Source organism: Vipera ursinii (assembly GCF_947247035.1).
Source record: "Vipera ursinii genome assembly, chromosome: 4".
NCBI lineage: Eukaryota > Metazoa > Chordata > Lepidosauria > Squamata > Viperidae > Vipera > Vipera ursinii.
In genome coordinates, this window is record NC_139514.1 from 90,430,008 (window position 1) to 90,456,121 (window position 26,114).

At 41.3% G+C, this 26,114-nt stretch overlaps 1 protein-coding gene across 1 annotated transcript in view; it reads left to right on the forward strand.

The window, feature by feature from the left end:
* The first annotated feature begins 12,758 nt into the window (after positions 1–12,758).
* Positions 12,759–26,114, forward strand: part of GAS6 (growth arrest specific 6) — a 53,681-nt gene continuing 40,325 nt past the window's right edge. The window contains exons 1-2 of the mRNA XM_083362727.1: positions 12,759–12,998; positions 13,836–14,008. Coding sequence (XP_083218853.1) covers positions 12,941–12,998; positions 13,836–14,008 — 231 coding nt within the window. The 5' untranslated portion in view covers positions 12,759–12,940. The remainder of the gene's footprint in view (positions 12,999–13,835; positions 14,009–26,114) is intronic.

A 26,114-nucleotide genomic window follows, 5' to 3' on the forward strand; every position in this document is an offset into this window, starting at 1 on the left:
AAACCAATAACTTCAAGACACAAGCTGAATTATGTCTGAAATATCTGGTTTCATGAGACATAGACATTTCTTAGCCATTGTGATTTATATACCATAATTAGTGGTTTATTGCTCTTTTTAAGGGCTTATGTAGCTTAGTGGATTGCTTTAACTAGAACATGAGTATATATCTCCATTATAATACAGTCAGGCACAATCTGGTTTATTTGGTTTTGATTAGGTGAATTATAATTTGTAAACTATGACTTAAGTTTCAACATGATGCATGAACCTACCCATTTTTGTTTAGTCAGCAAATCATGGTTAAAATTAAACAGTCAATTTGGGTATAATGAAATGCTGGCTGCCCAGATTGTGAATTCTAGTTTTGCCTTAGGCATGAAAGTTGGCTTTCGGCCAGGCACTCAGTCCAATCCACCACACAGGGTGGTTATGAACAGGAGGTAGAACCATTAAAGATGTAAGTTACCTTGAGTTGACCAAAATAAAGGTGGAATAAAAATGAAATAAATAAATATAATGGCTTAGCATGATTTATATGTGAACTTGCTTAGTTATTAACCTGTATAACAGCACGTATGTCAGGCTGTTAATATGTAACTGTGCTGGACCAGTATACATTCAGCTGCTCCATTTTATATCTAGTTTAGGAATTAAGAACTGTGTTAGTATATTCAGCATTTATAGGGTTTGTTAAATAGCGGGTTCTTTGGCGCAGGAATGAAGATACGAAGCTGAGTACAAGGTAACTCATAGTTTATTTCGTGCAGAAACTGTACTGGGGAAAAGACTGCAACTAGCCGCAATATATAGTCTAGCCCCTAGGCGGCAGCTAATAGGTTTGAACCAACCATTGCCGCCTGGAGATAGCCAATTGCAGCACAGAAGACTTGTAGTCTGGGTTGCTGGAGAGCCGTTAGCTGCTCCAGCAACCCATGTGGTATCCTTCAAGAGCCCAGTACATAACAGGGTTAATACAGGATCTTAGTAGCAATGTATGTAAGAACATGTAGTATTTACAGGGTTAAACGTTATTTCCTCAACAGATGCCTTTTGGGAATTGTAGTCTAGCTGTATAGTGAATACCATGCTTTCTAATTAAGTGGGTGGAGCTTTCATAGTTTATGGCAGGACTTCCTGCCTTTGTCTTTGTACTATCTATCTGGATGAACCCTGGCGGGGCTGGGAATATCAAGCTCCATCTTCAACATGTAACTTTCCACAGGATGGAAAGTTCATCATTTTTTTACCTAATGAGATGAGTTCAAATTACAATCTTGCATTCCGGATGGACCTTTGCTATAACTGTGAGTTATTGACATTGGACGCATGAGAAATAAAGTAGTTTGTTTATTCCCATTTCATTTGAGTTTATTCTGGCTGTTTCAAGAGGGATCAGCATTCACATCTCTACGTGAAACAGAACAATAACTGATGTCACTTATATTTGTACATTTTATAACACAAACATATAAGCAAAGTGAACATTTGTACATATAACTTCAACATTTGTTTGATGATGTTATGACACCCAAGTTGTTATTTTTATACTTCGTGGATTCTTAGATGCCCTGTTATTCAACTGAAGCAGGACATGATTTTGTAGTCTGGCTGAGAAGTTTCCAAAGTTTACAACAGTGTTATTATTTGACATGTTATGTGTTATGTACTGGGCTTTTGGGTACCACACCACATGCGTTGCTGGAGAACTAAAGGTTCTCCAGCAGCCCAGATAGGCCGTCTCCAGGCCTGCAATTGGTCAGCCTCAGGTGGCAAGCGCAGGTTCAATCTTATTGGTTGCTACCATAGGGCTTGGCTATATATTGGGGCTGGGAGCGGCCCAAGCCTAAGTACAGTTCCAGCTTGAATAAAAGAATGAGTTTCTCTGTACTCAGCCATGTGTCTTCATTCCTGCTCACCAGAGCCCATGACATAACAGTGGTGACGAAGGTGGGATCCTGCTTCACCGTTTAAAAGGCCTGAAGTTATCGAGGGGTTGGCAATACACGCTGGCGGGAAGAGGCATTTCCCCCTCCCAGGCCGGCTAGTAAAGCTACACTAGTGGCCACGTGCTCAGTGGATGCATTCCCTGAGCTCAAGAAGCAGGATCCTAGAACGCAGGGATCAAGGAAAGATGCCGAAGGTCGGCAAGCTCAGAGAGTTCGACATAAAACATCCAGAAGAATGGCCGTCTTACCTCTCGCAAGTGGAGAACTATCTACGGGCAAACCAAATTGCAGAGGAAGGCCTAAAAGCCACCACATTGCTGTGCGTGTGTGGACCAGCAGTCTTTGACCTTTTTGCGCCGACGCCCATCGAAGTAGTATCGTTCGTAGACATCAAGAAGAAGCTGACTGGGCATTTTCAGCCCAAGATGTCAGAGATGGCATGGCGTTTTAAGTTCAACCAAAGAGTGCAGTTACCCGGTGAGACAGCTTCAGAGTTTATTGCGGGCCTAAGACAGGCCGCACGCCTTTGCAAATTCTTAAACTTAGAGGAACGACTGAGAGACCGACTCGTCTGTGGCCTTCGAGACAGAACCCATCAGCAGAGACTGTTTGCTAGACCCAATCTCACATTCTCTGAGACACAGGATGAGGTCATGGCTGCCGAAGCCGCCGGAGGTGCAGTGCAGACAGTGCAGCCCACCAAACCTTCAAAGATTGAAGATTCCGTCCATCTTGAGGTTGCCAAATGCATCGGAGAATCATCAGAAGATGAAGAACCTTGGCCATGTGTAGAGCTTGTGGAAGGACTGGCCACATCACGGCGGTTAATTTTTTATTTTTATTTTTTATTTTAATTCCATTTATATCCCGCCCTTCTCCGAAGACTCAGGGCGGCTTTACAAACTTAGCAGTAGCCTTCATTCTATGTATATGCCTGCTTATTAGGGCTTTCATACACCCCCCAAGCGGCATTATTACAAAGTCATATCTCTACTTCATTGAGGGACAGAGTCTTACACTCTTTACATGAAGGCCATCCAGGCATTGTCAGAATGAAAGCCTTAGCGAGAAGCTACTTTTGGTGGCCTGGCTTAGATAAGGCTGTAGAGGATCAAGTACATGGTTGCTATACTTGCCAGCAATCTAGGCCGGAAATGCCTCAGGCCCCAGTTCACAGGTGGGAAGAAATGCATACCCCTTGGACCAGGGTTCACATAGACTACGCTGGGCCTTTTCAAGGACAGCTTTTCTTGATTGTAGTGGATAGCCACTCAAAATGGCTGGAAGTAGTTCCAGTCCCTAATATGACTACTGCTAGGACCATCCAGGTGCTGAGAAAACTCTTTGCAACACATGGGTTGCCTGACATTTTAATTTCTGATAATGGGGCTCAATTCACTGCTGCTGAGTTTTAGGCTTTTCTTAGAGCTAACCTCATCAGACATGCTATGTTTGTACCGTTTCATCCTTCTTCGAATGGACAAGATGAATGCATGGTGAGGACAACAAAGGAGATGCTCAAGCGTATTATCATAGGTGACTGGCATCACAGATTGGCAGATTTTTTTGCTTTTTTTTTGCTCTGCCAGCATTCTATGCCCTGCACTGCTACAGGGCATAGAATGCTGGCTGAGCTTCGTTGCGGAAGACGTTTAATTACTAAACTGGACAGGTTGCATCCAGATAGAGTGGCATCAGAAGCCTCTAGACCAAAACCCCCAAGGGGGCTGCAAATGAGTGATTGGGTTTGGGCCAGAAACTATGGGCCAGGAAATTTATGGGTTCCTGGTCAGGTGACCAAGGCATCTGGACCCGTCTTAAGAAGTGAGGTTGGAGGGAGGGTGACTGGTCAGAAGACACATTGACCAGCTTAGAAAAAGGTTTCCAGAACAGTCACTAAGTGAGGACTGTGGCATAAGTCCCTCCCGAGGTCCTCAAACTGGCACCCAAGCCAGCCCACACTAGAACCACCAGCGTTTCCCCTTCTCAGCAGAAGCTGATTCTGAGGAAGAACCAGGAAGCTCAGAAGTGCAACATGGAACCCATGATCAGGCGAGCCAGCCAAATCTCAGCAACTGGTGTGCCTACTCTGCAGAACAGACTGACTCTGGGGTGGGCCAACCTGGTGAGGCCACCCAGAGCGTTTCAATTCCCCTGGACAATGGAGCACAAGGGGACATGGGTCTACCCAGCCCACCGGGTAAGCTGGTAGACCACAAATTGAGAAGAACTCCAAGGCATTCCTCTGGGCCACACAAACCTCCAGCATATCTTACAGACTATATTGTAAAATAAAGTGATGTATATTGTGTGACAACTGTACCACTACCTACAGAAATTGGGGCAATTGGAAACTGCGTGTAAGCATGTTCATTGAGACATTGTTTAATCTCTTGTAGTACTTACTACATTAGTTAGCCGTTTAGCTGTTGTTTAATATTATTGTAGTCCCTACTGCAATGGCACATCTGTAAAGGTCGTGTAATGTCATTCTAGCCACCTTGAATTCATAAGCATTATTTTTATTATTTGTTATTATGTATTTTGGTTATTGAGAGTGATTCATAAGTCTTGGCTGTTGTCAAGTTTATTAAGGGGATTATAGCCTGATCTTAGGAGGGAGGGGTGTTATGTACTGGGCTTTTGGGTACCACACCACATGCGTTGCTGGAGAACTAACGGTTCTCCAGCAGCCCAGACAGGCCGTCTCCGGGCCTGCAATTGGTCAGCCTCAGGTGGCAAGCGCAGGTTCAATCTTATTGGTTGCTACCATAGGGCTTGGCTATATATTGGGGCTGGGAGCGGCCCAAGCCTAAGTACAGTTCCAGCTTAAATAAAAGAATGAGTTTCTCTGTACTTAGCCGTGTGTCTTCATTCCTGCTCACCAGAGCCCATGACATAACATTATTAATAAGAGGTTGAAAGATTTGGCTTGCTCCTTCATTTGTTGGTTTTGTAACAGTTCCAATAATTCCTCAAGCTATACTGGCTGGGGAATTCTGGGAGTTGAAGTCCACACATCTTCAAACTGCCAAACTTGACAATACTGCATAATACATAGCATATCTTTCAAGAACATTTGTATGGATTTGAATATTAGAAATACGGGAGTGGAAGCAAATGTTCCTAAGATGTTCTTTACAAAGCTGTACTTGGTGCTTTCCAAATTTTATAAGCAGTGGTGGGATTCAGCCAGTTTGCACCAGTTCGGTTGAACCGCTAGCTAATTTTTTGTTGCCCAGAATGGACTTCCGAAAGCAGCATCAACACAGAGAACCGGTTGTTCAAATATTTGAATCCTACCACTGTTTATAAGCTTATATTCCAGTAGAGTAGATTCATATTTGCTAGCAAATCAGATAAAGTGTATTGTTTTAGGTTAGAAGTTAAGTCCAAATTAGTGGGCAAAAGGCATAATACCTTAAAAATCTACCCATATATTTTCACTATCTTGAAATAGTTAGCCTTAAGCTTATTTACTCAGAAACAAATCCCAGTCTGTTTTATAGGAATTGTTTCTTAATACATGTGTTTTGTATTATATCATATAAAAAGAAAGGTAAATATTGGAAGAAGAGGAAAAGAATGCATCATATAAATCATAATCACATCTTTCAAGCCATTTTTGCAATATGCAAGTAGCTTGCTGTTATGCTTTGGGGCTGATACTGTTAAAATTGAAGAGATCATCACAAAGCAACTTTGAAGTAGAACATGCAACAGATGGCAGACACTTGCAATAAGACAAGATAATAATTTGCTGACTATACCCTAATACTGAATATACAGTATTATATTTCTAGGTGGCCTAATCCTGATGAAAAGAATTACAGGCAGTCTTCAATTTATGATGGTTGGTTTAACAGCAGTTTGAGTCTTGGGAAAAATTGTTTACAGCCAATCCTTGAAGTTACAACCACTGTTCTCTTTCACTGGTGACACTGGCTTTGGCAACCATTTACAACAGTTGCAGCATCTTGTGGCCATGTTATCATGATTTCTGACTTGCCCAGCTGGCTTCTGACAAACGAAGTCAATCGAGGAACTGGAAGCATGATTCATTTAACAACTAAACTAGCCAGTTTGGTCAACTGGTTAAGCCACCAGGCTAAAAATCAGAAGACGGTGAGTTCTTGTCCCAATTTAGGCCTGGAAGCCGGCTAAGTGACTTGGGCCAATCATTTTCTCTCAGCCCAACTCACCTCACAGGGTTGTTGTTATGGGGACAATAGGAGGAAGAAGGAATATTAAGTATTTTCTTTGCCTGGAGTTATTTATAAAAATAATAAAGGCAGGATTTAAACAAACAAACAAACAAATAAATAAGTTGTATGTTTACCATACTTAACAAAAAATAGTCATAAAATAGGTTCCAGTCACATGAAGATTTGCTTTACAACTTCAATATCTTACAATGGAAATTTTGATCCTAATTGTGGTCGTAGGTTGAGGTATATGATTTTTACTTATCATGCCAGCTGTATCAACAGGCTGAAGAACAGTTTTTATCCATGGGCTGTTAGGCTCTTGAATGAGAAATAATTTTATAAACTTTATGTATGATTGACTTGCGAGGCTGGTGTGTTGTGCTCACATGGTGTAATAAGATGGAGGGTTTGTTTTCACTCTGAGTTGGGGGGGCACGAAGGGAGGCTCAGCCAATCTCAATGTATACATGGTTGTACTTTGACAATAAAGGTTCATTCATTCATGTAAAGGTTAAGATTCTAAAGCTCAGTCATGGAAAATTCCTTCTTTCCTTTCTTTTGATGAGTTATAAAATTTAAGGATTCAGATAATTACTTTATCAGGCAGTAATAATCTTTACTAGTTTTGGCGATTCTTTCTGCTCCACTCAATGATTGCATATGGATCAAAGATGATGTTTTTACATTAATTCAATAGTAATGCAGGAAATATTAATTGTAGACAGTTGTCAATATGAAGGAAATGATAACTTGCAAAAAAGAGTTGAGTGCTCTATACTGTAGTAGAATATAAACTTTGATGGAATCAAATAGCGCTGCTTTCTGCAACTTCGTACCCACCAAATACTTGGCTGTTACTTCTTTATTTCAGTTCTAAATAGAGGCTAAAGAAGGAAATTCTTAGCTGAGCCCCTGAAAGTCTCTTATAAATATTCAATTTGCTTTATCACAGATTATGCAGACTAGAAATAACTTGCCTTCATTGTCAGAATTGCCTGTTTAGCTACCCAGAATGGAATTTATATCTATAATATGAGTTAGGTGAATAAACAAATACCACAGTTTGGTGTAGTGGTTAAGGTATCAGGCTAGAAACCATAAGTCCATAACTTCTAGTTCTGCCTTAGGCATGGAAGCCAGCTGAAATACTTTGAACCAGTCACTCTCTCTCAGCCCTAGGAAGAAGGAAGTGGCAATTGTTGTTATGAAAACTGCAGGGACTTATCCATGTAATCATCATGAGTCAGGATTGACTACTGAGGTGTGCACACACATGTAAATGATGTACATAATATTCTTAGCAGAGAGAAAACTTGCCAAAATACACTATACCTCATGTGGTATCCTTCACATCTGGAAAGTTAAACGATCTCAGAAAAATAGAAAGATAGGTGCCTTATCTTTATTCAGTAATGGACATATTGTTTGGCAGTCAAATGTAATCCTTTATAGAAAACAAACATTGGTTATAGTATTTAGACATTTCTTATTTTATTTGATGAGCATTTGGAAATCTCAAAGGACAGCATCAATGATCTTAAATTTAATGCATTTCTTTAAAAGCTAATAGAATGGAATTTTGCCAAGAGAATATGAAGATAGTAATATTTCTTGTTGAAGCATACAGTAATTAAAACCGGATAAGGTGTTCCTTGTTATTCCTATGAATGGAGAGATATGCAGCCTCTCCTAATATTGTTAAGCTGAGTGATAGACAGTCAGATCAGTTCTGGATTTAACAGCTGCTACATTTGGATCTTAGTCACTTCTTTATCAATTATTATTCCAATACAAATGTAGTGTCAGAGAAATGTAATAGAATTTCTTGTATTTATGCAAAACCTGTAATACGAGGACAAAATCTTTGGCCAAATGAAACATAGAATTATTACTGTATTACTACTCTGCATTTTTATGAGCTATTAGAAATGTAATTCAGCCATAGCTTGAGGCTTACTGTCTTCTTACTGCTGTAGCGTTATGATCTCAAGGCCATTTTATAAACCATAACATTGGCTAGCTTGCTGCTGATATATTTTTCAACAGCTCTATGAACCAATTTTAGCAAAATTAATGGTGAGTCCTGTATTTGGGAGGGATGGGGTAAAATAGCACCTCTATTGAATGCGCCCCCAGTCTTTGAATGGTGCCAAATTTAAAGCAATTCTGACACATAACTATCTGGAGGCAATTCTGGATTGGCCTTCCCAGGGAATAGACTTAATTTCAGTATCACAGCCACATGAAATGTCCCAGCTTAAATGTTATCTTTTTTTCCAAAGAAATTATTACTCACTAAATTTCCTTCTATGAACTGTTGCATCTTTGGACATATTTAGCATCTGCTGAACTAAAAACAGCTGTGAAAAGCACTTTGGGCTTGAAGTATGTTGAACATCCTTTGAAGATGGGTCAGGTCAAGAGTGGTAGAGCAAAGCTCACAGTGTAGATAATAACAACTCTTATGGATGTTTCAAAATAAGCAGACTACTGTCTTAGAGGTGTTCTTTCTCCATTATGCAATCTAACCTCAGGGTGATTATTTATTAATTATGGAGGCTATTTGCCACTTCTGTGATAAGGAATAATTTTCTAATTACTCATACTGGTATTTCAGCTCTACACAACTGCATTTATTAAATATATGAAAGCTTTTAAAATAAGTTGGAGTAAGCAATTTAGAATTGTACATATATAGCACCTTTCCGCTATTCTTCAAAAGACACACATATATTTTCAGATGTTCACATATGCATGAAGAAGAGTCTCTAATCAACTTAATCATTGAAGTAGTGGTCTTTAAGATAACTCTTAAAGCTTGTGCAATATTTTTCAGATTTCTGTATAATTCAGTGAATAATCAAGAGGTAATAGATTCATACAATGTACAAAGCATTTCCTTTAAATTATTGCAAACATGCATATGCCCTAATAAATATCAATAACTCTGTTTTTAAGCTGCCCTGTTTTACAAATCTTTATATTCAATGGGATTACACAATAATGACCAATCCAAACCTAGTTTAGATTGCAACTTCAGAGGTTTTGCTCATGCCTCCTGAAACATAATCTTATGTGTTGCAGATAATATACATTTTGTTGCAGAAGAATATGCTACTTATTTCAGTTTTTAGCTCAATACATTACTTAAAATTATAAAACAAATATATGTGCTAGTAAGATCACTTAAGGAAAGTTGAACAAATGTGGCTTACTCAGCCCACACTGCACTTTTTTCAGCTTGGTGAGAAGAACACAAGTTTTATTACTGCATTGCAGAAAAACACAACTAATTGCCTTTTGAATCTAGTGCAAGAATTTCACAATGTTTCCTGTAAAAGTTATGTTCAACAAGAATGCGTTTCATCTACCATTCTACTACAGATAACACATATATTTCTCACAATGCACCATAATCTGCCTTTTGGGAGCCCACAAAGTTAAATAAGGAGGAAAAACAGCAACAAGGTATGATATGTTTAGAATTGATTAGCATTTCCTATCCAACTTTGTCCTTTACTAAAAGCAAAACTTTTTATTCTCAATTTTCCTCTTCTTTAAAGCTTACATTTCCAAGATCTAGAGAAGGCAATAATGTATTTGCCATAAAATTCACAATAAGATTAATTTTGATTGTTTACATTTGTCCCACCCAGTAACTGGAATTCTCTTGGAGATGGTGGTAGGTTAATACCAGAAATTATGAGTAGAATCTGGATTAAAATCAATAAAATGCAGGTTCAAATCCCCATTCTGATATGAAGCTTGTTGACTTGGACTGGCTACTAGCTTTGACCTACACCATCTTACTTTGAAGATAAAATATTGTGGGAGAATCATGTACCTGCCTTTTCTTCTAGGGAAATTAATTGACCTTTTCATTTTGAAGCAATGTTTTTGCCCCATGCTACTCCTATGCGGCTGTACTTAGAATCATAGTAAGATATATTGCACATAGTCATTGACTTACAACAATTCATTTACTGACCATTCAGTTACAATGGCACTGAAAAAAGTGATTTATGACCATTTTTCACAATAATGACCCTTGCAGCATCCTCATAGTCATGTGATTTACATTCAGATGCTTGACAACTGGTTCATATTTATGATGGTTGCAGTGTCCCAGGATCATGTAATCACCTTTTGCAACCTTTTGTCAAGCAAATTCAATGGGGAAGCCAGATTCACTTAATAATCATGTTATTAACTCAACAACTCCCATGATTCACTTAACAAATGTGGCAAAAAAGTTGTAAAATGGGGCAAAATTCACTTAACAAATTTCTCACTTAGCAACTTAAATTTTTGGCTCAGTTGTGGTCATAGGTCGAGGACTACCTGTATTATCTCAGATTTCATTAAAAAAAATGAAATAATGACATAGGAATGATTAGTAGGGCTTTCATAAACCTTTCACAATTCCCAGTACAGCAATTTCCTTCTAATGCAGCAATTATAATCTCCTAAAATGGTTGTATAAAAATTATTCTGGCTTATTTTAAAAGCTATTTTCATATGTCAAGAATGATATCCAATTAAAGGAAATCCAGCTGAGAATTAACTAAGGTGCACTGTTTGGGAATAAAACCATTCAGTATTTCCCGTCTTTGAGATCCATGTAGGATTTCCTGGCACCTGGATAGGAAATGCAATTAAAAAAACCAAAGTAACAAGATCCAGATTGGAATGTTTCTAAAGCAAATTGTGATTCTTTCCCAAAATGTGTTGCAATTGGCATTGCATTTTTAAAAAAAATAGTTTAGAGAACTCTCAAATAAGTCAATATATGGTCAGTATATGCAGTACCATTTAAAATTCCTTTTTAAAGAATTATTCTTATTGGATTGCTTTTCCACCAGTTTAGGATAAACAAACTAGACCAAGTACAAATGATTATTAAAGTGAATTGTTCAACTTGAGTGAATGTTTTTTGCAGAATCCCCAAAAGGACATGCAAGTCAATTCTTTATTCTGAAGCAAGTCCAGTTAAGTAAAAGCAGAACCAAAATAAGTATACAACCACTCAACTATAATGCTAAAAACTAGAACAATGACAATCTGCCTCACGAAAAATGGCTACATAGTTGATTAAAGATTGTAAAGAATTTGCAGAACAACTTTATCATCCTTCAATGCTTGTGTTGGTTGCCTGCCATTTACATTGTTTTGCAAAACTGGCATGCCTTTCAAATTGAGATCCATCCCATTGCAAATAACTACATATGCCTGGAGGGCAAATTTAACTAAAAGAAAGATCTCTTTCTTCTCAAACCTTGCAGAAGAAGCAAGTGGGTACTACTAAACTACAGAGGAGTCTACCAAAAGAATTGTCACATTCCATAGGCCAGTAAAATTCCATTGATAATATCTTGCTCCAAGCCATTTTTGAGAAGTGGTATTTATGAACATAACTTTGCTCAATAAATCAAATATAAAAGCTTTATTTGAAACATAGTCTCATTATGTTCAAAACATTAAAAAATGCTTATCACTGAGGAACTAGATAAAACATTTCTTTTATTGTTTACAAAGAACACCCTGTAATATTCATAGACATAACTGTTTGTTACATTTACATCCTGATTTTCACTAGGAGCTCAAAATGATTTACACTGTGATGTCTTTTCTGTTCATTTTCTGTGCAACAACCCCTGCAACAACCCCACAACAGTAAGTTGAGCTGACAGAACAATTGTCCCAAAGTCCCTCAGCAAGTTCTCATGGCTGAAGGTGGACTTGAACCCAGGTCTTCCCCATCCTATTTAACACTTTAAACATGACCGAAGGGCTGAGGGATGAGATTCTGTTGTGAAGCACTATTATGTCTCAAATATCTCAAAACTCCATCTATAGAGGCCAGGGATTGACTGAGTGAAGTGAGATGACCGAGTGAAATGACCATTCCAATTTTGGGTGGTAACATGGATAAGGGTTGGAAAGCTGCCCTCCATCAGCTACATTAATCTGCCATCAGGTGTGGTGATAGGTGTCTTATTGTTACCCTAGGGCAGGGGTCGGCAACCTTGGCTCTTTTATGACTCGTGGACTTCAACTCCCAGAATTCCTGAGCCAGCTATGCTGGCTCAGGAATTCTGGGAGTTGAAGTCCACGAGTCATAAAAGAGCCAAGGTTGCCGACCCCTGCCCTAGGGATATAATGGGGAGATGCATATTCTTTCCGAACAGAATTATGCAAAGTGGCATAATTTTCCCTGCATGCTCATAATTGGGATTTTCAGGCAGAAGAATCCCTACATTCGTGGGCATTTGCTCCACGCATGGAATTGCATCCGTGCATGATTATCAGGTAGCAAGTAACAGCTGTCAAACACGTCGAGGCAGCAAGCAACGTCTGTGTGCACACCCTTTACATACAATAAATAACCCTTTACAGGAATTTGGGGAGGTGCAGATGTGTGTGGTTGCTTTCAGAGAGTTTCGGTCCCGGAGGGCACGGCCGTCGCTGGGTTCGTCCTTCAACGTCCCTCCGGGGCCTGCCTCTCTCTTCCTCTGACCTCCATCCTCGCCGCGTTCAGCAGCCAGCCAGTTCTCGGGCGCTGAGGGCGCGGGAAGCACTAGGTGTGTCGCTGGAGCTCCAAGCCTGCGAACTTTCCGCCTTGATTGGCTCAACAGCACAAGCGACTCCCCCACGGGGTTCGGCAGAAGCCGCGCTGCCTCCAACAGGAGCGGCGCTCCCTCCTCCGCTACCAGACCGCCCCGCTCCTCTCGGCCAGTCAGAGGGCGCAGCCCGAGGCTCAGCCGCCGCCGTCGCCGCCGCATCATGCAGCCGCCGCCGGCTGCCCTCTTGCTCGTCCTGCTGGCTGCGGACTCCTCGCAGAGTGAGTAGTGGGGCTTCCTCCGCTGGCTGCTTTTCCCTCCTCTTCTTTCCCCTCCCCGAGGAAGGAAACCCCTCTCCGCTGCCCTTCCTCGCAGTCGCGGAGGAGTTCGCCCTCTTCCCCTGAATGGATGGAGAGGCGCGTTAAAATACCCCCAAAGCCCACGAGGATAACGTCGCGTTTGCGTTTCTGTGGGCCGGGAGAGAGCCCGCCGACAGCCCCCTTGGCGCTCCCCAGCCTTTGCCTCTTAAGGTCAGGGCGTCCTAAAGCCCGTTTTCCCGCGGGCGACCAACCGGCAGCTTCCCGTCCAGGGCACCTGCCTCGTGGCGCTACTTTTCGGCCAAAGGTTCTCTGTCTCCCCGCTCCCAGACCCCTTTTCCCGGCAAGCTTTCCCGCTTTTCTCTTTGCCCGCCCAAGGGTCGGGGGCGACCTTCGTCTCCCTCGCCCTTCGGCTTCTGCAGCTTTGTTCTTGGCAGCGGGCGGGCGAGAGGCGCGGGGATGCCCTTGTTTGCGAGGTAAACGGCGGCGGCGGCGGCATTGTTTGGCTTCTCTTGTGGCGGGCGCGGAAATGGTGTGGGGAAGCCGCGGAGCTGAAGATGGAACCCAGAGCCGGAGGGTTTCAAAGCGGTCCGAGGATTTTACGGACGGCGGAGTTCGTGACGGCCCCGGAGGACTCTTTGAAAGGGCAAATATCCGCGCACGCTGACAGGAGGGCGAGGGAGGGAGGGAGCCGGCGACTTTGCCGGGGAGGCGCGCGGCCGCGTCCTTCTGCCAAGGGAGCCCAGGATTAATGGCTTCCCCCCCTCTCTTCCCCTCCTATTTCTTTGGGGGCTCCTCCAGCTGTGGTGTTCTACAAAAGCCGGGAAGAGGCTTCCCAGTTCCTTCGCCAGAGGCACCGCCGAGCCTATCAGATCTTCGAGGAGACCAAACAAGGCCATCTGGAGAGAGAGTGCGTGGAGGAACTCTGCAACCGTGAAGAAGCCCGAGAAGTGTTTGAGAACGACCCTGAGACGGTGAGAGAAGTCCAAAAAAGTGTCGGGGATCATTGTTGGTTTTTTTTTTTAAAGGAAGAACAGCGTGAAGTCATCCTAAACTAAAGCATCAGAATGGGAATGAGGACGCCAGGTGTTTGCACAGCTGGAGAAGTTGCTTGGATGAACAGTCATTAGATAAATAACTTAAACCACGCCCTTCCCTTGACAAATCCATTCTGTTTGGATTGTGAGGCCGAGCAAACGAGAATAGTGAAATGCTGGGAGGGGAATAGCTTATATGGAGATAAGTCAGGATCCTTCTCTTAGAAAAGATCCCTTGGGTGTTCGATGTGTGTTTGTGCACGTGCTTTCTTTTGTGGACAAGTTAAATCCTACCGCAGACAAAATACATTTACTAGATGCAGGGTTATTGGATAACTAAGGAGAATCTGAAATTTACACAGCTCAATTATATTCTTTGGTGCCTGACAGTTCACTGATTTTTTTAAACTCTTGCAAGCAAGGTTTTGTTGAATAAATCACTTGAATAAACAGTATAAAGCCATCTTATTTAGAAGAGTGTTCAATGTGCTTATTTAATTAGAAAATTATGCTAACTTGGATCAGCGGTTTTATTGGTTGATAAATGTAAACAGTTTCTGAGTTAACTCATATCAGCAAATGAATACTTTTTAAAAACTACTGTGTTTAGTGAGAGGATAATATTTATCTAAGTCTACAGCTGTTTTGTGCTAGAAGTTTGGTAGCATAAAAGTAATTATAAATACACATTTCATTTTATGTATTCTAGTTTTCTGATGTTTGCAACTTTGGGATGTATTATTCTGAAAAGACTCTTATAGACAAGGATTATCTGGTATTAGTTTAGGGAATAAATGTTTTGAGAGAAAGACAGACCAGTTATTTTTGCACAGGGCTGCATTCATGTTAATGATTTGAATGGGGTGGACAGGTTGAGAGTTATGTAGGTCAAAAGTACTGAAAATGAGAGGGACTTGGCTTTTTTTCTCTTAGAAGAGTTAATTTTATATATTTAAGGAAATACATGCCTTAACATATTCCCTGATTAAGTTCACAGCATAGTGTACCCTTTTACCAGCATAGCAAATAGTTGCAAAGTAGTAGCAAATTTTGGTTGGTGATATCTCTTTTAAACTTTTGGCTTATAGCTTCAGATAAAGTCAAGGATGTTTGGGAAGAACAAAAATGAACAAGTTGTTCTCTCCAATTCTCTATTGTTTAAAGCTTATAAACAGCAAACAGCATTCCATATTCCAGTTGTTTAAACTGATAGGTTCTCATAGATGTTCTCATAAATTATTATTACTCCTTTTAAATATTAATATTAAATGTATTCACATTTAATCAATATAAGCTTTGCTGAAATGATTTCTTGCCAGTGGAGAAGTTCCCCCAAAGTGAAAAAGATAATCCAAGGTCACCAGAGGGTTATATATAAAGTTTTAGTAAATCTTTTTCTTTTAATCCAAAAATGAGCCTGCCGAAATAGTATGTGACTGGATTGTGTTGTTCCACTGCAAATAGGGAAGAAATGTTTTATCTTCTGCAGTGTCATTTATCTAAAGTGTTACTATGGAATGTTTGATTTTTCTGTGACAGTTTTTTTTTATAAATGCTGTTTTATATTTGTGCTCTTACTTTCCTCCAGTTTTGAAAAATCTCTGTGAAGTTGTATAGTTTATGAAGACGAATGGAGTGGGGGAAAAAGTGATGGTTTTCTGAGGAAGAAGAAAGGGTAGTGGCGGGCCAAGATAAAGGATCTTTCAAATATGGTGATCAGATGGTGATGTAGCATACCTGAAGTAATAGTGATTTTGTCTAATGTAAACAGATCTCTGTTTGCATAATGGGGTTTCCCTTTGTTCTCCATCTCTTCCTGCCCTGCACTATATGTCATCTAGCCAAAAGAGATTAGCAATGGACAGGTTTCATACATAAATCTATAGACCAATAATACTATTCATCTAAAAAGGATATTAGAATTCCATGTAATTATCACAACACTAACCTTGCTGAGTACAGTACTAGATAGGAACTCTCCTTGGAAGGTCACAAAAAATATCAAGATAAAACTGGTGGAAATATCCTGGAATTTATTTCTAGTATCTGGAGATATGTTGGACATTTCATTCATCATTTGAATTTTAGTAGCTACATTCGTAGCAGAAAGATCTATTAAAAACAATAGTAAAAATATTGCTAGTTTTCTATCAGTAAAATTTATTTTTTAATTTATTTTTTTAAAAAATAATGTGAAATATGGTGCCCTAGACATCAAGAATATTGCTGGGATGTTTGCAGTATAAACACTGCAATTCCTGGGCAGGCATGGTTATTTCATTTCTCTCAGCTAATCGGGTTTGTGAATGATTTTCAAATATGGTTTAACAAAGAGATGAGCAATACAATAATTCCTAAGATCTCCTGGTAGCCTTCTTTAGTTTCTCCAGGGTCCAACTGATTATCATTACCATATGGTCAAAAAGAAAGAGATCACACATTTTATGCTGCCATTAATGGAATGAATTTAAACTGGCCATTGATAACAATAGGAGGAAGTTAATTATCTGCATTAGATTGCTGGAAGATGGAGAAAGATGAGGAGGTATACATGTGAATATAAACTGCTGTGTGTTCATTTATGGCTTGACCTTGCAACATAAATTTATTGCTGCGAGAAACTGAACTAATTCTGTTTGACTGGGCTTATCTTAGTATTCCCAGGATCTCATTTGGGGTCAAAATTAATATGTAGAAATATATAAGAAATAACAAAAAAATGGATTATGTGTGATTCTAACATTGGTCCACATTTTTGGTAGTTATGGAGGATGTAAGCTTGTAGCTTTATTCTTTGTCTTGACTCAAGACAGTTTTTCCAGGTGTTGTTAAACAGTTCCAGAGAGATTAATTAATAATATTGGAATTATAGCTGAGTAACATCTGCAGGTCTGTTCCTCACTCTTGTTTTATAGCACTTAAATGTTCTTATTTTAAAGCAGAAATGGCATTTTAAAATAATCTCTGTGTAAATATGTAGTTTTGTCTATACTTGATCAAATGTAGAATGTTAGCTTTTACCTTATCATACAAACAATATGTACAGGGGTTGAAGAATTTATATTTGCTGTGTGATTGTACAAAAGAGATTTGTTTGTGACTTTAAAATTCTGATGAGAATTTTGAAAAGCCATGACATATGTATTACTAGTCTGTATATGCCATGTTGTATAAATGTACAAAGCAGGTGTACACAGCAAATATTAGGGTTCAGGCCATTGGGAAATTTTAAGAGATCACTAGACAACCTGTGACCCATTGGATCACTCTTCTTTACACATATAAAAGAGAGCCCTGGTGAAGCCTCCCCCCCCCCCCAAAGCAAGCATCCAAGTTGCTGCCTCAGTTTTCCCTCACTGGCCACCATTGTTAAAAGAATTCAAATTTTGGCCTCAGTTCCAAAGCTGCCAATGGCCGCTCACTAGTCGAGCCTTCCCTCCAGTTGATGCGGTGCAGAAGTTAGAGAGAGGTGGGAAAGAGGGTGGGATGTTCTGTTCCCTTCTTCCATTCTGCCAAGCAACCCATGGTTTCTAAGAAGTATGGTCAGAAGGCCTGGTGGTGAAGCAGCCACAACTTTGCCAAATTTCAATTGCACAGGAGTCAGAATTTGGGTCCATTCTGTAAATTAGCCATTTAAGGTATGTAGATTCAAAAATTGTTGCTCTGTCATGTACCATTTTGCCCAGTTAAAAAATTCAAAATATCAAGAATTTTAATAGTGTATAGATTTTGATGTGACAAAAATAATTTTTTTCTGTCACTTGATAGAGAACTTTTAGAGAGCTTTGAGAAGGAACAAGAAAATATGTTTGAGGCAGTACAAATAACCCATAATTCAAAGTTCTATATTTAGAACTGTCATTTTAAAAGTGCTGAGTAACCTTCTTGTATTATTCAGCATCTACAGTAACTTTATATAAATGCTGGGTTAATTTATATAAGGTTCATGTCTATCCTCAGTCATAGAGGTTTACTGGATGGATTTTTGACCAGTCATGATCTCTCAGTGTAGCCTGCCTTATTGGGGGATTGTTCAGAAACAGGAGGGAATGCTATGTTTTTTATATTATTTTTTTTGCTCCTGGTGGGAATGTGGAATGTAGAACTAATAAGTATAATTTTGAGGAGTTTTGGTTGCTATCTTGCTATGATTAATGACGTGTCCTTCTGGCACAGATTCAAGAGTTTTTTAATTGGTATTTTATATGCTTTGATCCTGTAGAGAAACTAGTTAAGTAAAAGACTCTAAAGAAAATGTAGCAAGAAATAATGCTAAAACAAAGATTGACTTTAAAAACATGATACCCCAGTCAAGGTCTACATAAGGAGTGAGATAGGAGAAAGAAAATTTAAGTTAATAAGAGATGTGCCTGTAAAGATGCAAATGCTTGAATTTCAGATATTAATTCATTTTAAATAAGCGACCAATTTGGCTATAGCTTCTACACGTATGTGACACTGACACACACACACACACACACACCTACCTTTGAGTCAGTGTTGACTCCTGGTGACTGCCTGGACTAGTCCCTGCAATTTTCTTGACAAGATTTTTGGGAGTGGTTTGTCATTGCCTCCTTCAGGAAAGTGATTGGCCCAGGGTAACCTAGCTGGCTTTGGGCCTAGGGCAGGAACAGAACTCACCAATGTCTGGTTTTTAGCCCAGTGCCTTAACTGCTATACCAAACTGCTTATCTTACATGCTAATAGCTAGGGAAAATTACAAAATAGAACAATATATGTCAGCTACCAAATATGTATTTTCAGTTAATAAATTTCTCACACTCAATTTATAACTTACCGTAAATATATTAAAACAAGTTCTGGCCTTGGAGAAGACATGTGCCAGTATCCATGTAAAATACACTAACGCATGCAAATATCTATGTGCACACATAACCTCCTCCTTCAGACATATATGCTGCTTTCAGATTTATAAGCATGTGCGCACGCAGGCATATCACCTCAATCCAAACATGGACACACAGCAATCTTTCCTGGGAGATGGGGGAAGTCTTCTCTTCCCCACTAAAACAGGCGTCAAACTGCCAGCCCACAGGCCGGATGCACCATGCCAAAAACACGCCCACCCCATTGCCGGCAAAGGGGAAAAAGTTGCGATAGGTTGCAACATGTCATGTGACATCGCGAGTTTGACACCCATGCACTAAAAATACTATTGTATTCTCCTACTTCTCCATTGCCTTTTTTACTCCTGATTTTTATTATCTATCATGTCCCAACCTCTTTTAGCTACATATTTGCCCCCATATTGTCATCTTCTAAGACCCAATGTCATTGCAACATCCTTGGATGCTTTTCTAGGTTTGTTTATCTGTAACAGTGTGAACATCTCAGCCACATAAGTTTCCTTGTTGACAACATTTCCTGGAATACCCATGTAATTGTGGGTATGCCATTGCCACTTACTTTTCTCTGACGGATCGTGTTGAGGGGAATGTGTGTTGCCTGAATTGTTTTTGTGAAAATACAACAGCATAATAGTACAGAAATTCCAATTAGCAAAGGCTTTTATATATATATAAAAGAAAGGGGGAGCATATCAACTGTGGAACATTGGGGAAAACTCTAGACTCTAGTCTTGGTGTTACAGTCTGCTATTTACTAATTTATAAAAAATTCTGTTTCTTTCTTATCCAGTCCATCCTCTGCCTAAAAATTACTGTTTATAGATCCCCAAGATAATGGATGCTTGTATATTTCTTCCATCCTTGCAATTTATTTAAAATTTATAATTGTTGATGACTATTTTTTGGTTTGGATTGGAAGGCAAAAAAGTGCTTTGGTAGTGTCCGTGTAGCACCTACAGAGTAGATGCAGTGTAATGCATTGGTTGCCAGAGTCGCTTTGGAAAGTGAGATGGATGGCACCTAGATTTAACAAAAAATAAATTGGTCTGAGACTGTAACTTGAAAAGTGTAATTACCGGTATGATTTGTTAACTTTGTTCAGAAATCTTAGAATCCATTAGGATCTCTTAAACTGGCCACTTATATCAGTTTAATCTGTTATCAGAAAGCTTGTGTATTTGGCATTGATTGATTATATTTTTCTTGCACAGATGTCTATTACCATATTTTCCGGCGTATAAGACGACATTTTAACCCATGAAAATCATTTCAAAAGTTGGGGGGTCGTCTTATACGCCCAGTCGTCTTACATGCCGGAAAAGCAGGCTGGCGTCTGGCGGGAGCCGGCAGGGTAGTCCTGCGCACGCGCGCGCTCCCCGGCCGCGCCAACAATCGCCTTCGGCGTCCTCCCACCCCTTGTGCAAAGCGGCGCGGGCGGAAATGGTGTCCCAGCATCCAGTGAAAACGGCGGCATCTCCCAAAGGCATCCGACGGCCTTTGCAAGTTTGTTCGCCAGCCGGGCTCAGCTCTTGATCCATCCAGCCATCCGGGCAGGTGGAAAGAGAGAAGCAAGCGAGCTCCGCTCCTTCTGTAGTCTGACTCTCTCTTTCCCGCGCTCGCTTGCTCGCTCTCTCTCTCACGCCTCGCTAACCAACACCCCTCCTTGTTTTGTTTTGCCTCAGACAACAGCAGCAAAGCCTCTTGTCAGCGCTCGGTCTGGGCTCCTCTTTGCCTCAGTCTCTCCGTTCAGTGGCAACGCGGCTATTCCCAATGCAGCACAGCAACAGAAGGAGGAGGAGGAGGAGGAGGAGAAGGGAGCTGGCTGTTGCACAGAAGCATGACAGGCACTGTCTCTCAATGTTTGCAAGGCAACGGCCGCTGCCGTCACCGCCGCCGCCGCTCCCTGCTCAGCCCAGTTTGAAGGACGTGGGGCGGTGGGGAGGGAGGATGGAGGGTGAGAAAGGAAAGGTGGGGATAGAGGGAAGACCTCTCAAATCCTCTTTTATGACCTTAGCTCTGCCCGAGACTTCGGGAACATCTTCCTTTGCTCCCGGCCACTCGCCTCTGCTGCCCTCTTAGGCTTTTTTTTCTTTTCTTAAATGGCACCTCGGTGTCGCATCCACCCCCGCCTGCGTCGCGGTGGAAACCGCGAAGTTGAGAGACTGTTGCGGTACTTTTGAGCGGGATTGCGCACAAGAACCTCGGGGGACGTGTGTGTGTGTGAAAGAGAGAAAGGGGGAGTCGCCCCCGGAGAGCGGCTGCTTTGGCTGGGCTGCTGCTTTCTGCTACTTCAACAGCCGTCAGAGGGAAATGAGGGGCGGTCTCGGTTGGCAGAAGGACGGGTCCCCAGGTGCCGCCACCTGCCTACTCTCCGGAGGCACGTCAGGGAGCTTGCTGGCTCCACTTCTGCTACCTTCCTCCCCAACTAAGGAAGCGGCGTTGGCTGTCTCTGGAACTGGACGCCGGCTTAGGCGAGCCGCGCGGCGCGGCGCTCTCTACTGCTGTCTGCTGGGCCTTTGTTGCAGAAGCAAGCTCAGGTAGAGGAAAGCAGGCAGGTGTGCCCAGCACCGAATCAGGCTCCCTTCTTGATTAGCGGCCACTTCGGCCCGAGAAACAGCGAAAGAGAGAAGAGGTTGCCAGTGTGGCTGCTTGCTATTTTATATTGCGCTTCCCATCCACCCCGGCTGCGTGTGTGCAGGACTGCCCTGCCGGCTCCTGCCTGACGCTCTTCCCTCTTGAGGCAGCATCCAGTCCTACACACGCGCGTGCACTCCCCAGCTGCTAAGGAGTGCTCCTTAACAGTTGGGGAGCGTGCGTGTGCGCAGGACTGCCCTGCCGGCTCCCGCCAGACGCCAGCCTGCCCTGCTTCCTCCACAGTGAGAGGGGAGGGCGTGCCTTCCCGGGCTCGCTGATTTTCCGGTGTATAAGATGAAAAATCTTGAAAATCATCTCAAAAGTTGGGGGGTCGTCTTATACGCCGGGTCGTCTTATACGCCAGAAAATACGGTAGTAAGAACAGACTAGATTAAAATGTGTTTTTTGCTTAACATGGTTTGTGTGGCTCTGAAAATGAAAAATCTGCCTATGAAATGAAGATAATAGTTATCTATTATGACTCAGTAGTTGTTTCAGCCTACCAAACACAGTTGGATCATGAGTAGAAATGTCTTGGTTATAAAGCTGAATGTGGTATGAACATAAACATTATTATAAACCTAGGTCAGGTGAAGCTACAAACAAAATTGACTTTTCAATCTGATCTTGGAGGAATAGTTTGTTTTATAGTACATGCGGAAGTTCAGCAGTTCTTTTCCCGTGTTTGTCATTATTTTAGAACTCTTGCCATGTATTTTATTTGTGAGCCACCTAATGCTCAAAATCCAGCAATCTTAGTTAATCGAAGTTTCTAGTGTAGACTGGTCTTGACAACTTAGTTATGAATACTTCCTTGACATAAGCAACAAATCCTAAGCTTCTTTTTACAAATCTGATTTGAAAAAAAAACTACAAGTAATCCTCACTTAATAACCATTAGTTCAGCAACCATTTAAAATTGTGAAGGCACTACATCTTTGGTGGCGAACCTATGGCACGCGTGCCACAGGTGGCACGCAGAGCCCTCTCTGTGAACATGCACACCGTCACCCCAGTCCTAGGCCTTCAGCTGGGTTTTATAAAACCTTTTTGCTTTAGGCCTCCACCACCATGTGCCCCCAAAAAAAGTTCAATCAATTTCAACTTCTTGCGGGGAAAAAAAGATCTCGCAAAGTTGGAGTTGATTGATTGAACTTTTTAGTACCACCTAGTCTGGCATTACTACCACAGCCATGCCCATACAATGGGCCACACCTACCCAATGGGCCACACCCACCAGGCACCCAACGATATATAAATGGGTTTTGGGTTGCAGTTTGGGCACTCAGTCTGTAAAACGTTCGCCATCACTGCACTACATGAATGGTAGATATGACCAGTTATATCCACTGCAGCATTCCCACAGTCATGTGATCAAAATGGATACTTAGCAACCAGACTGCATTTATGACCACAACATGTACTTCAACTTCCGCATCTGCCTATCTCCCCGCCCTGCTCCCCCCATCTCTGCCCTTTTGGCCACCTTGCATTTTGCTGCTGCTGCTACTAACTACACCTGCTAACCTTCCTCTGGTTTCTCACCCTTGATCCAGGCAGTGGGCAAGGGCATGGCCCCAGGATTAATGCACTGAGCATGAATGGTGGCAGGGCTTCATTTGCCAGGCCTGGCTAGAGAGGGGGCAGCAGGACTGAGGTGATGGAGAAGACAGTGGGCAGGTGGCGCTGTTGGCAGTGTGCAATGGCTCACAAAGGCCTTGTGACTTAGAATGCTCCTTAGAAATAGCATTCGGGGATGTCTAGGTAGCCATGTGATTTTAAAAGAGAGACTCAAGCTGTTTAATTCTCTTTTTCAATATATAATTCTTTGCTTGTTTTAGATAAACGGAATTATTTAGAAAACATAAAAACTTAATTTAAGCATTTATAATTTCATTACTTTGTACAGGTAATGCTCGACTTACAACTGTTCATTTAGTGACAATTCAAAGTTACAATGGCACTGAAAAAAGTGACTATGACCATTTTTCACACTTACAACCATTGCAGCATCCCCATGATCACGTGATCAAAATTCAGGCACTTGACAACCAGCTCATGTTTATGACGGTTCCAATGTCCCAAAGTCATGTGATCACCTTTTGTAGCTTTCTGAGAAGCAAAGTCAATGGAAAATCCAGATTCACTTAACAACCGTATTGCTAACTTAACAACTGCAGTAGTTTACTTAACAACTGAGGCAAGAAGGGTCACAAAATGCAGCAAAATTCACTTTACAAATGTCTCACTTAACAACCAAAATTTGGGGTTAAATTGTCGTAAGTCAAGAACTACCTGTAACAGGAATTATATGTTAGAAAAAAAGTCAATTTATATATACATAATCTTTTGACAATCACTTGTGTTAGACTATATTTTCCATGACTTCCATCCAAATGGCCATTTGAAATGAGATTTATATTTGGTGAAACAGTGGGCTAATGCCTCCTTAAGTAACACCAGCTGCCTGCAATTAGTGCAGGTTCGCATCCCACCAGGCTCAAGGTTGACTCAGCCTTCCATCCTTCCAAGGTAGGTAAAATGAGGACCCAGATTGTTGGGGGCAATAAGCTGACTTTGTAATAATGCCGCTTGGGAGGGCGAAAGCCCTAATAAGCAGGCATATACATAGAATGAAGGCTATTGCTAAGCACATTGATTTGTGCTTAGAGTGTAAGCCGCCCTGAGTCTTCGGAGAAGGGCAGGATATAAATGGGATTTAAATAAAATAAATAAAATAAATAAATAATGTAAAATATCTGGAAAATACCTTTATGAAATATATGCTTTGGGGTACATAGATTAGATCAGACATGTCAAACACAAGGCCCAGGGGCCGGATCCGGCCCGCGAAGTGGTTTCATGCGGCCCGTGAAGCCATCCTGGAAACAGTGAGGGAACAGCCCCCACTGCCTTGGCCCTGGCCCAGAGACCCTCCTTCTGCTAGAGACCCTCAGATCTGTCCCACTCCTGCCCAGGCCCCCCATTGGCACCCTTGATGCAAACGATGAAGAGCTGGCCATGCCCACCCATTAGGCCATTCGCATTCTAGCCACACCCACCCAGTAGGCCACGCCCACCCTGGGCATATCCACCCCGGCCCCCTGAGGGCAACCGCAATGCTGATGCGGCCCTCAATGAAATTGAGTTTGACACCCCTGGATTAGATCATGAACATAAATTATTGACTGTACATATACTTCTACTTTTATTAATTATATTTATCTAAATTGAAATTATAGCCTATCTTCTTATATTAGAATTTGACTCCTGTCTTTTTTATTTGTGGTTAAAATCTATGGAGGCTGTTTGTAATTGAAAAAAAAACCCATTTAGAATAAGTTATAAATTTTTGCACATAACTTCCAGTTTGCCTTCATAGATTGGCTACCTTTCTGGTACTCAGGGCAGCTCTAACCTATAAATAAACTACATATTTATGTTTTGGGAAAATGCACTTTCTTCAAAATCTTTGGAAACTAAATAATAAGCTTTATTATTTGTGATCTTGCTTGATTTCATATTTATAAATGTTGAGTTGGTTGTAGAACACTTAATTTAAAAATGAACATAGGGTAAAATTAAATCCTCCTTCCCTCCAACTTCTGATTTTTTTTTCAAATATTCGGCCAAAATAATGGATAATCTTGTAATGTTAAATGTTAGCACTTCTGTTTCATGTCAGTAAGTACTTGGTTCCTTTTGTGTAAACGAAAAAGAAACATTAATGCATTGACCTTCTGAAGCTTGAGTAAATGGAAATATATAAGCAGAAAAGGCCTGTTTCTATTTCCAAGTCTTTTTCTTCTTTTTCTGCTAAACTAAATAAGATCTGTTTTAATATGCAAAAGAATTATACCTACAAATGAAGTTCTTTGGAAATGATTAATGGACTGAAGGAAAAGAAGTAATCAGATATATTAAATACCATAATGTATGCATGTGCAGAATATCCATTTTATCTTGATTTTTTTCTTTGAGGGACATTGGTAGTTGTCCTGTGTACCACTATATGTTACTCCCCGTCGATAGGGCTCGCAACTTGGGCGTCTTCTTGGATTCACAGCTCAATTTTGAACATCATATAGGCGCCGTGACCAGGGGGGCTTTTGCCCAGCTTCGTCTGGTGCGCCAGTTGCGGTCCTATCTGGACCAAGATGCCCTACACACAGTCACCCATGTGCTTGTGACCTCCTGGCTAGACTACTGCAACACTCTCTACATGGGGCTGCTTGAGGACCACTCGGAGGCTTCAGCTGGTGCAGAATGCAGCTGCGCGAGTTGTTATGGGAGTTTCCCGATACTCCCGTGTAACACCTCTTCTCCGTGAGCTGCATTGGCTTCCGGTTGCCCTCCGGGTGAGATTCAAGGTGCTGGTAATGACCTATAAAGCTCTAAATGGCTTGGGTCCGGATTATCTAAGGGAACACTTGCTGCCAGCATCAACTTCCCGTCGTCCTGTGCGCTCCCACAGGGAGGGCCTTCTTAGGGTACCGCCGGTTAAGGAATGCCGGCGGGTTATTCCCAGGGGAAGGGCG